Source organism: Alnus glutinosa, chromosome 8 (assembly GCF_958979055.1).
Source record: "Alnus glutinosa chromosome 8, dhAlnGlut1.1, whole genome shotgun sequence".
Classification (NCBI taxonomy): domain Eukaryota; kingdom Viridiplantae; phylum Streptophyta; class Magnoliopsida; order Fagales; family Betulaceae; genus Alnus; species Alnus glutinosa.
The window spans coordinates 14,792,800-14,807,971 of NC_084893.1; the positions used below are offsets into that span (position 1 = coordinate 14,792,800).

Below are 15,172 nucleotides of genomic sequence, written 5' to 3' on the forward strand. Positions count from 1 at the left end.
TCATTCGGAACTTGTCTACGCCAACCCCGACCACGATCACCAGTCATAAAAACGGATGAAAATTCAACCCAAGAAGACGCTTAAACTCTAATACAAACTGACGCTGGACAAAACTAAGATTGTTTTGACAGCGTATGATGGAAGTAGAAACTGTGAATTGAAGATGGAAAACGGAATTCAGGAAGAGAAAAAATAACAAATAGGGAAGAGAAAAACCCTTAACTGCCCGAAATAAACAAACAGAAATAACTCTGAAAGATTTGAAATTTAATTGATACTTTAAGACTTGATTCTAGAATAATACAGATATGCCTTTATATAGGCAAAGTTTGAGTATTTTTCAAACAGAATACTTCGAGAAAAATAAAGAAATAAAAATACAAAACATAACAGTAAACTTGGACACAAAGTGAAATTTTTGTATTGAAAATAAAATATATTATTCTAAAAATAATATTCAAATATTTTATATGATTCTTTCCATTCTTGGGCTGATTTTATTCAACAAATAATCTTTAAATCTTATGCCTAATTTTCTCCTGCATTAGATATGCATTAGATGGGTTTGTATGTGTATGTTTCTATGCAGGAAATTGTTACATTCCCAGCTGAAGAATATGTTTTAAATGTTCTCATAGCTACAATGTTTACTTCATCAGCTACGGTATATTTTAAAAGGAAAAGTTAAACAAAGTAGCTGTTATTGTAAACTTGTGTAGAAAGTGAAATGTTGGCTCATTGTAAAAGTCAATGATTTTTATACTTACTAAGACCATTGACTCATTAATCCGCCTATGCGAACATGGTTAACTCTACGATCGTATAGATCATGTTATTGATGCAGGTGTTGAGGATGTAAACGAAGAATCCTGTAGCCTTTTACTTAGGCTACTATGACTGAGGATGTTGGATGCCAAAGTTTAGTGTCAGACTATGGTGTAGTCCATAATTGTATTGGGCATCTTTTGTTGTGTACCTAGACTACTTTGTTCCTAGCATTGTGTCGTGTGTGACACCTTTTGTATAGCCAAGATATAATTAGGGGTGTTAGATGAGCCCGGTTGCTTGTGAAATCAATTCGACTCAGCTCGCTTAAACTCGATTCGGTCTCGGTTCGAAAAATAAATGAGCTGTTTGTGAACACAATAATCTGCATATATATTAAATAAGACATACACGTATAAACTTATCTCAACTCGGACAAAGCTCGTGAGCTCAGCTTATATATATATATAAGATTTTATAATTATAGTGTATAAATATTAACATAGTAAACATATATGTTTACTACAAACGTTCTATTTAGAATGTGAAAGATAGATCAAAGTTAAAATTGTACTAAATTTTAATATATATTTTTTTTAAAGTAAAAATTATTATAAAACTCCAATCGAGCTTGATTGGAGGCTTAGCTTGTTAAGCTAGGCGAATTCGAACAACCCTTCAAAACTTGGCTCGAGCTTGAGCCACTATTCTATGTATTCAAGCCAAATCCGGTAGCCCTAAGCTCAGCTCGGCTCGGCTTGATTCGAATACAGCCTTAAATACAATGTACAAGCTTTAATCACATAGATTTTTATTTCAGCTCCATGGGTTGTATATGTTTCTCATCATTATATATTGAGAAGTTTACGCTGCTATATGTAATCTCTTATGTGATATGCTCATGTTATGAGATGTTGTAGTATGTTCAGGTTTTGTAATGACTGGATTCATGGCGTATAGTCATGCCATTGTGATAATCTGTTTCAAAAAATAAAATAAAAAAAAAAAAAAAAGGTCGTCACATTTACATTTTGCATTTTGATGGTTAGGAGATATGATTATGTTGCTTTCAGGTCCAGTCAAAGCTATTAACAATTTAGATTTTTTCCTGTTGTTTAGGCCTATTTTCCATTCCCTATTTCTAAAAACACTGGGAGAGGGCCTTTTGGAAAGAAGTAGCAGTATCCTCAATTAGGTCTTGAGTAGTGTGGTATTGTTTCCAGGATATAGATAAGATGTATTTCTTATGCTGTTATAGACTTTGGTCTGTGCAACCAGAAGCAGGGAAGTGTATTGTGTAAATCAAACTTATGATTGACCAGTGTCTAGTAGATAGTGATAAAGAAGTTAAGGAATGAATTGAATAAGGTCATGTGACTTACAATTCAATAATGAATGAATTGAATAGGAGATTCATCTAGTATATGCCAGATGTGAGACTCAGAACACTTCTTTTTTTCTTAGTGATGCTTTGGAAAATTCAGCCATTAACAGTTCTATTTTCTATTTTCTTTGATTGCAGTACATCCAAACCATTTGCTACTCTGGCCAGAAACCAGACAGATGGGATGGTAATAGATGTCCTATACATTTTAGCGGATTTCCTTCTTATCTTTTCATCCTTGTTCCAATAGCCATGTGTCACCAATAGCTTCTTATGATAATCTTTGATGTTAAGCCAGTTCTAATATCTCAAAAAGACTTTCTCTGCTTGTCTTTTATTTCTGGATTTTGTCAGCCTCGAGTATGACCACTTATTATTATTATTGTTATTATTTTAGTGATGTCATACTCATGTCATGATGACTCTTATGGGTATAGATACATTTTGTTTCTTTTTTTTCTTTTCTTCTTTTTTCTTCTCTTTTATTTATTTATTTGTTTATTTATTGTTTATACTTGATACCACTGTTAAATTATTTTTTTCTTTGATTTTTAGAGCTTGTGTTAAAAAATGTGAGGAAACTGGATGTGTTGGTCAAAGATGCTTTCCACACTGCAAGTTCTCTATGGAAGGTGTCTCCAATGATGTTCCGTGGTACATGCAAGAACCCCTTTACTTGCAATGGAAACAATGTGATTGCCAAAGTGATTGCCGTTACTATTGTATGCTTGACAGAGAGAGAGAAAGAGAAGCATTTGGTCATGGCCCCGTCAAATATCATGGTAAATGGCCATTCAAGCGTGTATATGGGATTCAGGTTTGCTTTCTGATACTGTAACTAAATATTTTCAATGAGTTGGTTTAGACACTATTAGAGTTATAGCTTGACATGTTACTCAATGTATTAGGAGCCTGTTTCTGTTGCTTTCTCTGCGCTCAACCTTGCAATGCATTTTCACGGCTGGCTATCCTTTTTCATCCTTCTGTACTATAAGTTCCCTCTGAATGAAGATAAAAAGCCGTACTATGAATATGCAAGTTTATGGCATATCTATGGGTTTTTGTCGATGAACTCCTGGTTCTGGAGTGCTGCTTTCCATAGTCGGTAAGCTGTGTGTTTTCAGTTTCTTCTATCTTTGTTCTGTAGACTCTATACACACACACACAGAGACACATAAATAAATCGCTATATGAGTATTTTAGATGATTAATGTTTCTTGTACAACTCTTGCACAACTTTTACACAACTTTAACAACTTTTTTTTAAGATCAACCATTGAATATTTAGGGCCCACATATAGGAAAACAAATCCAATGGTTGATTATAAAAAAAAATTAGTTAGAGTTGTGCAAAAGTTGTGTAAGAGTTGTGCAAGAATCATTACTCATTTTAGATTGTGCTTTCAGTTGTTAGGAAGGTTTACTGGCCCTACAACATGATGAATCCTGGAAGCTACCTGGACAATCTGTCTTGATATTTCTACTCTTTATTGAGGCTCTCAACTAGTCAATGTAGGAATAAAACTCGGTTGTGGATAATCCATTTATTCAAATAAATACCATATCCATTATTGTCACGGTGGGAGTTTTTGAAATTAAAGAATGGGAGTTAGCATAAGCCACTAACTCTATATTAACAAATTGAAACTCTCACATCTTTTATTTAGTAACCTGCTTTAACCTATATTTTTTTTTTTTTTGATAAGTAAGAAGCAACTTTATTAAAAAAGTGTAAGGCGCCCCTACGTACACAGGATGTATACAATAGAGTTCTTATAAACCCAGAACCCAAGAATAGAGCCCAAAAACAGCAACGATCCCAACAAACACCCACAACACCCGAAACATCCAAAGAGCACCCACAAGAACCAAAACCCGTACACCACCCACAACACCCAAAATTCACAACTCAAAGAACAGTAACAACTCCCAACAGAACCCAAAAAAAGTAACAACCCCCAACAAACACCCATGGCACCCAACAAAATCCAAAGCAAACTACGGAGCAAACCCAAAATACAACGGAAAGGCCAGAGTAACAGGGGGTTAAAAAACACAAAAACTGCAGTGGAGCCAGCGCGTGGCCCGTCGGCACGGCTCAGAATCTGTCGGAGAAGCCAACGGAGCGGTGCGTGCGTGGAGAAAATGACCCAACCACCGTAGATCTAACACCCAATCTTCTAGATCTCACTCGGCCATGCGCGGCAGTGCGACGACGAGGAAGAGCCGGACGACGACAAAGATTCCACCGGTGAGGCGAGTGCATGAAGAGGAGGGCCCAAAAATCGTAGATCTACACCCCAAGAAGCAAAAGCCAAGCACACCGGCGTGGTGGCCAACCACAAAAACGCCGATGGATCGGATGCGTGAGCGCAGACGAAGACCCAACCACTGCAGATCTAAACCCAAATGCAAAGAAACCCCCCCCCCCCCCCCCAAAAAAAAAAAAAAAAAAAAACCCCAAAAGGAAGAAGAGAAACTACTAGATCTAAGCAGGAAGAGAACCGAATGAGGAGGGAGGGAGGAGAGCCACCCTCCCTCCTCCCTCCTCCCTAGACAAAATCTGAGAAGAGACCTAGGGGTTTTGGGTAGAGAGGGAGACGAGAGGGGTTTCTTGATGTCTTAAAAATCAAGTTCTGTCACAGTGGAAAAATATAACGTTTCATGTGTGTCATATAATGTAAATCAACATGAAGCTTACTGTTTCACCTTTAACCTATATTATTATCATAAAAATAAGAAAGTTAATTATGTATTAATCAATAAATATTAAAATACACCAAAATTCCCTCACTCATTCTAATATTAATATAAAAGAATTTGTTGGGGAAAGAAGGGTCATTAGGTCTCATGAAGACATGTTCTGCATTGAATCTTCACTTGGTGAAATAAAATCTCTACTCCAAAATCAGTACTGGTCTCAAATTAAGGGAAATATAGTATCACTGTTCATACATAAGAATCAAGGTATTGACGTAAGTTTTAGGGATAAATGCAAAATCAGTTTTTGTAATTACCCTTAGTTGCAATTAGCTCCATGTGGTATGAAAAGTGGCTGAGAGTTCCCTGTGTAATAAGCCAAAATCACAAATAGGTCCCTACACCAACTTCTGTCCAAATTTATTATGGAAACCATCAAATGCCATGTCAATAGGAGGGTCAGGAACCCGGAACTTGTTGGTGTTCAATCGTGCTCTCTTAGGTAAATGACTTTAGCGCTATGTGCATGAGAGAGGGGCTTGGTAGAGAGTAGCGATAGACTCTAAGTTTGGTGGTTCGTAGGGTGGGTGTTCTATTGAGCCTTCTAGAGCGTTTAGGGTAGGGTTATGGAAGAACATTAAGAGGGGTTGAGGGTAATTTTCGTGTTACACCAAATTTGAGGTGGTTTGGCCGCCCCCAAGGCCAAAATGGGGTGATCGGCCACCTCATTTGTTGGCATTTCAAACTTTTTTTTTAATTTATTTTTTTAAAACAAACTAGGGTATTTTTTTTTATTAATGGTTGTCTTTAAAGTTTTTTCGTTTTTGTATTTTTTATTATTCTCCTCAACCCACGTGACATTAAAACCCCAAGTATCACCTGTGAATGTGTGCCACGTGGGTGTCTCATTCGAGCTAGACGAAATATGTAGAAAGAGGGTTACGTGTCAGCATTCTAAGGTGGGTAACGTGGACGACCGTTAAAAAAATGGACGGAGGACTGACGGAAGTACCAACTGGGTTTTTCCATTAACGACAGGTACCACCTGTGACACTTTTTGGAACTTAGGGGGCGATTTGATTTAGGATCTAACTACAGGTACCTTTGAGCTATTTAACCCTTTGTGAAAACTCATGTCTACAATTCTAGAAATTATTTGTCACTCAAGGCTTTTACTTAATCAATTTCGTAATGATTTATTTACCAAGTCTTAGACTTAGCAGCATTTTCTTTTCTTCGTTAAACACTTCGGTGTTTGCGATTTAGCAAGTAACCAGTATCTAGAACATGAAATTCGCTAGGATGAAGACGGCAAGCGAATGGCTCGTAGCAGCAGGTTGGCTGTTCGAGTTAGAATAATATTGGAAAACTCTGGCTCATAGTTACCAGTTAATTGATTTAGGACCTAACTACAGGTACTTTTGATTGTGAAAATAATTATTGACTTCTAATTTAAACCAAGTGTGTGTGTTTGTGTGCAAACAAATATATTAAATGCGGAATTTAAATAAGACAAGATATTTGTTACGAAGTGGAAACTCTGTGAAGAGAAAAACCACTCCGGGACAGCCAAACTCAAGAAATCCACTATCTAAAAACAAAGCTAGTTACAGGACACTCGTACTCACATAACCCTATGTAGTAGTCATACTTTTAACTTTGACGTGTAACCCAACACGAACGCTTCCCAATTAGATCTTCCACCGAAGGGGTTTTTGATGGATTCCTTTACCCTAGGGCCGACCCCTAAGATAGACTTCACACAAACACTTCAGCACACACTGGCAATGGCTTGAGAGCTAGCAGATCTTTGATTCTGCCTAAACACCCTATCAAAGCACAATGGAATTCACCACCGAATTCTGTACAAAACACTAGCCTAGAGCCCCCTATTTATAGGTTTCAAGAGACCTAAAAAACTGCTGAGATTCGGATTCTAGATGGCGAGCGTCCGGACGGAAGTTAGCCACGTCCGGATGGTTTTTTGCGATCTCCTTTCAGAAACAGCGTAATTCTATCTTTATCAGGTTCACGTCCGGACGATCTTCGTTAAAATCCTTTCCGCATTCGAACGGAACTCTTGAATATTCTGAACTACTGGACATCGTCCGGACGTGTTGCCACGTCGTCCGGACGGCTTGCAGAGATTTCTCAAACAGTGTCGACTTCTGAAAACAGACTCCTTGTTGAATACTGATTGACCTAGCATCCGGACGGTGTTGCTCTGATGTTCGGACGTCTTCAATGTTTATCTATAAGACGCTGCGGGGCGTCCGGACGCCTTCAAAGGCCTGTCCGGACGGTTGCACAGGAACCAGTTGTTTTTGTCTTGGATTTTGCAATGACTCTTCATGGACATCTTTAAGCAGCTTGTGATTAGTTATTTTTTTTGATTTGATCATTGTCTGAATAATATGAAGACTCTGAATTGAAAACTGACCATCCTGTTAAAACGCAACCTTTACATAAAGTGTTTTTGTCAACCAGAATGTTGCCAGTATAAAATACTAACAAACTCCCCCTTTGACCATTCTGGGACAAAAAACACTTGACCGATTTGGAAATACATTCTCGGTCCAAAACAAAAATACTCCCCCTTTTTGTCACAAAAGAACAAAGGGTAAACAAAGTATAAAGAAAACCACAATTACTAAAATTCAAAACAACAAGAATAATAGTAAAGTGTCTCAACAAAAACTCAAATCAACATAAGAGGAAACCTAAAGACCTCAAGATATCACATCTTCTAAATTGAGGTATATTGCCTCTGTTATTATGCCAAGTAAAAATGGTTTAGTTTGAAGTAATGTTGAGCATAATTCTGTCGACAAATACTAATAATGTTATATATATAGTCATAAATGTCATTCGTATGGTCTACCCAGGATATTAACCCTTTCCTGGCATGGTTGACGCTGTCTCGAGGGACCTGTGATACAATACCAGTGCCCTGGATATGTACGTATACCGTTCTTTTTTTTTTTTGATAGGTAAGTAAAGAACTTTATAAAAAGAGTAAAGACACCCTTAAACATATAAAAAGTATACAAAAAGGACAACAAAACATGAAAAAAGAGGGAAGAGAGCATAAACACCCGCAAAACCCAAATATAGGAGGAAACCCAAACAACCCAGCATAACCAGCCCACAAAACCTAGAGACTATTACATCACTGCAGAGGCCCTCTTGGCTTGTCCCGGCTAGAACCAAAACTCCTGGCATTATAATTAATCGTGCACTCTAAGTTCTTCACCTCTTGACGCTGCTCCGCATCGCTTGAGCTGTTAAGTCAAAAGCCCTTCACATTTCCCTCGTGGGAGATCACCCAGAGTTTGAAAACAGAAGTTAAGATCAATTACTACCCCAGGAGAACCACAAACCTCTTTAAAACCACCTCCCCTCGAAGATTCACCCATCTCTAAGGAAGACAACAGAGGAAGGCACCAAAACACAGACTAGATCGAAGAGAAAGGAGACCCACCCACTTCTGACGGAGGAAGGACTGCGGCATTTGGGAGAAGGAAGCCACGCCGAAGAAGAGGCTAATAGACCTCATCTCGAACAGGCGCAAGCGCAGACACTATCCCCTCCCTCGCGGGTGCTAACATGGGCTTGGCAACTGCCCCAATCAATGGCATAGGAGCCAGGGAAGCACTGATTGCCTTCAAAGCAAGCAACTGCTCATCCAATTTGCCAACCTTAGGCTTCTAGGAGTATCTAAACATCAACTTGATTCTGACGGAAAAATAGGCGAGCCCATACTTCGACATCACAAGAAGAGACCAACGCAACCTTTTACCTAACGCATCCGCACCTGAAGAGCAGTCACTGGAAACATCCAGGAACGCTGGACCACTCCCAACGAGAGCGGGAGACAAAGCTAGCTCCAGCGAGGCAAACAATGCAAGCTGACCAGCTCTGGCGTACTTCTAGCCAGCACCCAACTCTAGCAACCCGGAGTTGGCCTTAGACGATGATGACAAAGGATGACCCCCACTGGCTGGCCTCACTGAGGCAGAGGCCACCGGCACGGGCCCACCAACGTCAAGATTTGAACACGCCGGCAAAATAGAGACAGCGAGATCCAAAACTGGAGCAGAGGAAACCACCGTCGTACCCAAAGCAGACCTACCGCCGGCGAGAGACAGAGAGGTCAAAGCTGCCGGCGAGACAATGAACTGACCTAAGGAACCCGGATCTCCTTCTCCAACAAACGTCAAAGTTGCAAAACATGGATTCTCCATCTGACCCGGAAGCTAGGTCAGAATGCTTGGAAGAGGCCTTGGAGCCAAAACGCCTAGACCCAACCCGAAACCAGGCCCTTCTTAAAACTACTTTAGCCCTCTTAAAAATCGGGCCCACCACTGAGCAACTCACCTTGCATTTAAGCCCAAAACGCTTGAGGCCCAAACTCAGCGGAAGCCTGCTTGCCCAGACGATCCACTCCCCAAAGAGTTCCAGAAGCTTCTTGAAAGCACTTGCCTTCTCCTTCTCTGAATGGTCACCATCACCCTTTGTAACCCTGCAACATGCCAAAGCACTCTTAGAGCCATCAAAAACACCAAGGGTATTACCTAGAGGATAAAGTGAATGCTTTGCCAAAGCATAACAATCCACTGGTTGTCGTGATAAAGTCCATTGAGCCTTACTTTTCCACAAGAAGCACCTTAAAAGAAGATGTTTGCTCAAGGCTTATTATAAAACCTACAACCCAAGCATACCTTGGCTATGTAAGACTCTTAACACGCCCCCTCACGTGTGACACTATTGTCGAAACAAGCATACAACGGGAGAGAAGGTCCAACATTGTCCAAGGCCCTAAAGCTCTGATACCATGATAAAGTCTATTGAGCCTTACTCTTCCACAAAAGGCACCTTAAGAGAAGAGGTTTTGCTCAAGGCTTATTACAAAGCCCACAACCCAAGCATACCTTGGCAATGTGAGACTCTTAACACGCCCCTTCACGTGTGGCACTATTGTCCAAACAAGCGTACAACGGGAGGGAAGGTCCAACATTGTCAAAGGCCCTAAAGCTCTGATACCATAATAAAGTCTATTGAGCCTTACTCTTCCACAAAAGGCACCTTAAGAGAAAAGGTTTTGCTCAAGGCTTATTACAAAGCCCACAACCCAGGCATACCTTGGCAATGTGGGACTCTTAAAATGTCGTTCCACCGCCGAGCACTCCATCCCCATCAGAAGATGCTTCTCCAAATCACCTCAAGCCACCACCTGTCGCGCTTCTGCCAGCTTTGATACAACGTACGCAACACCACACTGCTTCCTGGCGTCCTTGACAGTGACAGGAGCCGTCGTACGCACCACCTTTGCAAACGACAAAGACTCGGCTAATTGTCTTCCCAACGTCTTCAATAAAGGTCGAGACTTTAGACAACTTGTCTGAAACACAGCTCCAGCCCTTCCCATCACGGCCTTCAGGAAACAGACTAGACCTTTTCGGCCACCTACGTCGTAGACTACCACCTCCAAGAAATTGCCGGAACTATTCTCACCTCTTCGCATGATAGTCACCTTAGACCCCTCCCTATACTTGACTAAATCTTCAAACCCAAGATTACGCAGAGCCTCTTCCAGCATCGACAACAGCCACACGATGCATCATGATCCCAAAAGGACCACCTCTATGAAAGCTTCCCTCTTCTCCACTACCCTAAGCTCTACAGACCCATGCCTCCACTGAGAACAAAAACGATTTAGGCCCCACATAGAACCGGTTCTCTATATCCCCCAAGGGGAACGAACCCAAGCGCCACCATGCACCAATAACATGACCGCTCCTCGAGGTGACACCAACATCCTATAGGCAGCTCCGGCCGAAACCCAACAGACCTCAAAAGGAGAAAGAGGAAAGTGACGAAGGAGAGCATAGAGAATCAACGTTAACCCACCAACCGCTCCTCAGCAGCTTCTCGAAAAATAACTCCAAAGCGACGGGAACCCGTAGCCCGAAACCTACCGAGTTTCGAACCTAGAAGACAGAGCAAGGGCCTAGCAGGACCCGCCTTCACGCGCAGCCGCTAGGGAGGATGAGGGGGAAAGACGAGAGAATTTAAGCTTGTTATTGTATCAGCTTGACGTTGGATTCATCAAAATGTTTCTAGTTTCCTTGTTCACCACAGGCCAATCATGTGACCATTGTACGCATACCGTCATATACAAGCAACTGGACCGAGTCAGACCTCGGGTGACCCAAACTACTAGCAAAGCCATAACCCCGACCCCCATTTGCAAATGGTGTGCCGATCACCATATCATTGGATTCAAAACCTATCATAACATTAAAGTAACCTCTGTGACCATAAGATTAAGCTCGTATAGTATCCCATGGCCGTTCTACTACATGTACCAGTGTATCATGTCATATGATGTAAGGAATATAGTTTGTTTATTCCAAAATAAATATTGATTGCAAGAATATTATAGAGAATCAACAGACTTATATCATAAGGTATGCTCAATCAGCTAACATATCGCATAATAAAATGAGACTAGTTTTGTAAGTATTTATTTACCTCGTCCGCTTATGCATAAGCTTGGATATATCGAACTTCCGCTACTGCGAAACATAGCCTAATATGATAAATAACCATTAAAATTCAAACTATTATTAAAACCTTAATTCAGTAATTCTAGCATTTTCGAACGTTCGGCCTTTAGAATTGATCGTTCGATTCATGGGTGTCAAACATTCGTTCAAGGCTGTTTCAATGGTACTAGAATGCAGGAAAAATTAAAGATCTTCTATCCAAAACGTGATAACTCATAACCGAAACTTCTAATAGCCTAAAAAGAACATTTTAAAACATATCAATGTGATGGATTAGAAGTGAGCTTATACTTTTGTTTAGAAAATCATTTTCTGTAAAAAGGATAATCTATAAGGCTTGCATTAAAAAAAAAAAAAAAAAAAAAAAAAAAAAAAAAACGAAAAAAGAAGAAGAAGAAAGAAAGAAAGAAAAAACTCTTAAGGATACAATATTAACAACATGAAAGACAAGTTAGGTATTAATGGAATGTGAACTTTGCTACAGCAGCTCATGATTGGGAGGTGTATGTCTTTGCCTCTTTCTTTAGGGTGTTGTATTTAGATAGAGTGAAACGAGGAAGTGAAGACAAGCTGTAGTGGGTTCCCTCCAAAAAATGGTTGTTTAAGGTTAGATCCTTCTATTGTTCCTTGGTTTGTAGTGAAGACTATTGCGTTCCTTTGAAGAGTGTTTGGCGGACTAAGGCTGCTTTGAGGACGGCCATTGGCGGTGGTTCGGCCTCCGTCCATTTGGCCTAAGGGGGCGGCTCAACCACCCCCTGATTCATTTTTTTTTTTTTTGGTTTAAAAACAAAATTTGTATTTGTATTTTTTTAATTGTATGTGACACATGTCACAATTGATTGGTCAATTGGTGCTAACATCTCATTTGATAGTTCTCATAAAAATTTGGACAAAAGTTGGGTACAGTGACCCATTTCTGTTTTTGGCTTACCGCAAAGAGCTCTCAGTTACTTTTTATACCACAGGGGACCTAATTGCAGTTGTGGGCAACCATAAGGGCTGATTTTGCATTTACCAATTAACGTATTTCAGCCTGTGTTGATCCTAGCTTTCATTAGTGTATTTTGAAAATAAGCTCAATTCACGCTCATATAAATATAATCCATCAAGGATGGTCTGTAATTTGAACATCCTGCTCATAAGAGTTGTATAGTTCATTAAGAGTTTATAGGCTTTATACAAGAGTCTCTTAAAGAATTATAATCAAAGATTAGTTTAAGCTATGAATTCAACTAAAGAAGGAAGAGAAACCCTTCCCATGATGGCAGACCCCACTCATATAAAGAAGGCAAGAAGGCAGATTGGAGTTCAATAATGGATTTTTCAATGACTTCAAATGCTCGAAAGTTCCCTTCTCCCCAAATTGTCCACGTAAGGCAAAGTTGAAAAACCTTCCAAATTATAGAAAGCTAATCATGTTCTAGGTGCTAGATATATAGGAAACTGTTAAAACCTTAATTTCCTGTCTGATCACTCATAAGAAAACAGGAACGGATAAGAAGAAATTTTGCTAATTCCCTTGTTCACCCACCAAAAATAAAAAAGCAGCCACTCCTATCTGCAACTAAATGCATTAATGTAGGTTTTTGGATTCCTGCCTTATTTACTTTTTTTTCTTCCTCTTTATTACTCAGTATTATGAAGGTGTTCTATTTAACTGCAGAGATGTGGATTTGACGGAGAAACTGGACTACTCATCTGTAGTGGCATTACTTGGCTACTCCCTCATTCTGGCCATCCTAAGAATTTTCAATGTGAGGAATGAGGCTGCCAGAGTTATGGTTGCTGCTCCACTGCTCGCTTTTGTGACCACCCACATAATGTACCTGAACTTCTATAAGCTAGACTATGGTATTGCATCTGTCTTTTACATGTCTATTATTTGGGCATAAAAGCTAATATTTTTGTGAAATTTTTGTGAAATTTATGTCTAGTTTTTACTTATCAAAAAAAAAAAAAAAAAGGTTTTATCTTCCTGAAGAGATATTTGTCTATCTTGAACTATCTACCACATAATTTTTTCTAGCTTCCATCGTATTTTTCCCCAACAACTGATTGAGCAAATTTGTTCTAGCTGTTTAATTGGGCTTGGACCTGGTGGGATGAATTTGTAATTATAGTGAGATATTTGAATTGGGGTTTTTGCTACTGTTGTCCCTTTTACTTGGGTAATGTTGCTTCTTATTCCTCCTGTGTAGTAATCAAATTTATAGGTAGGAGAGAGAGAGAGAGAGAGAGAGAGCATATGTATGTATTGCACTCTTCATTTTTCTTTCTTTTTCTTTTCCTAGTCTTAACCTTTTGTTGTAAATTCTGACTTTTTTTAAAAACATTTGACAGGATGGAACATGAAAGTTTGTGTTATCATGGCTGTGGCCCAGCTTCTGCTTTGGGTGATTTGGGGTGGTGTTGCACGCCATCCTTCTCGCCAGAAGGTGTGGGTGGTGGTTGTAGGTGGTGGCCTTGCAATGCTCCTAGAAATTTATGACTTCCCTCCATATAAAGGGTTCCTAGATGCTCATGCTCTTTGGCATGCCACTACTATCCCGCTAACCTACATCTGGTGGAGTTTTGTACGAGATGATGCTGAGTTTCGAACCTCTAACTTGCTTAAGAAGGCAAAATAGCTGGTTTCAAATTGACATGTAATTCATTATGATCTTGTAACGCTTTGATCACAGTTTCAAGTATTGTCTCTGTTAAATGTACTCGGTTCCTTTTTCTTTTTTGTTAGATTGGAAAATAAAGTTTGGGGAGCCTAGTGATTGAATTCTTTTTTTAGACATCTCAATAGTGCCAGATCCTTCTCTAATTAGACCTAAGGATGGGGGGGACTACATGTGGTTGGGTGGTCAAAGAGTCCTCAACACCTCATCTCTTTTAAGCAGATATTCTTTATATGAAGAATCATTGTAGCATATCTTTTAAGGCATTGGGTGTAGATGTTCTAACTGTTCAAATTATGTATGCTAAATAAACATCTCTAAAATGTCAAAAAGCTGTCCCCAAAGAATTATTGAAGTTGAAATTCTCACCCAAAGAATAAACTGGTGCTGTTCCTTTATCCATTCTTCGTCATAAACAAGTGTTGCAACAATTTGACTGCATGCACGCACCTGGCTAGAAGGTCCGTCTGTTTGTTAGAAGTTGACCCGTGGGGTGCAAGAAACAATCATCGGAAATCTTCTATGAGCGAATAAATGATGATGATATTATTTTTAATAAAAAAATAACTAGGGTGTTACAATCTCGCAACTCTACTCTCTAAATCTATATAAGAAATCTCCAATAATATGAGAAAGGTTGTACACCTCTGCACTTCTATTGTCCAACCCGTTTTACGTGGACTCTAAATTTGCGTTTTAGGTCATGGTAAAAGGAACTCACGCAGATATTATTGTCCCCAAATTTGAAAACAACCAAAAACTCTTTCTCTCTTCTTTTTCTCATTAGGTCTCTCTCTTCTAGCCAGAAACTCTCCCTCTCTTGCCGGATCTCACCGAACCTCTCTCTCTTCTCGTCAGGTCTCTCTCGCCAGAGGTCAATCGATTTAAGTTTTTTTTTTATCTTTTGTTCTTTAATTTCTGGATTAAAAAGAAGGGTTAAATATGTTTTACCCCCCTCTGGTTTAACACCTTTATTTTTTGTTCATTATGGTTTATGGTGGCCAGCAGAACCAATTGCTGCCCTTTGAAGATGGGGCTGAGAACATACGTTCTTGTGTCCTTGGAAAAATGGCGTCGGAGTCTCAGTG

General features: G+C 39.6%; 1 protein-coding gene across 1 annotated transcript in view; it reads left to right on the forward strand.

Moving 5' to 3' along the window:
• Positions 1 to 14,350, forward strand: part of LOC133874962 (uncharacterized) — a 51,406-nt gene extending 37,056 nt beyond the window's left edge. Inside the window, exons 3-6 of the mRNA XM_062312917.1 lie at positions 2,705 to 2,966; positions 3,058 to 3,254; positions 13,082 to 13,269; positions 13,759 to 14,350. Of these exons, the coding sequence (XP_062168901.1) occupies positions 2,705 to 2,966; positions 3,058 to 3,254; positions 13,082 to 13,269; positions 13,759 to 14,045 (934 nt within the window). The 3' untranslated portion in view covers positions 14,046 to 14,350. The remainder of the gene's footprint in view (positions 1 to 2,704; positions 2,967 to 3,057; positions 3,255 to 13,081; positions 13,270 to 13,758) is intronic.
• The last annotated feature ends 822 nt before the right edge of the window (positions 14,351 to 15,172 follow it).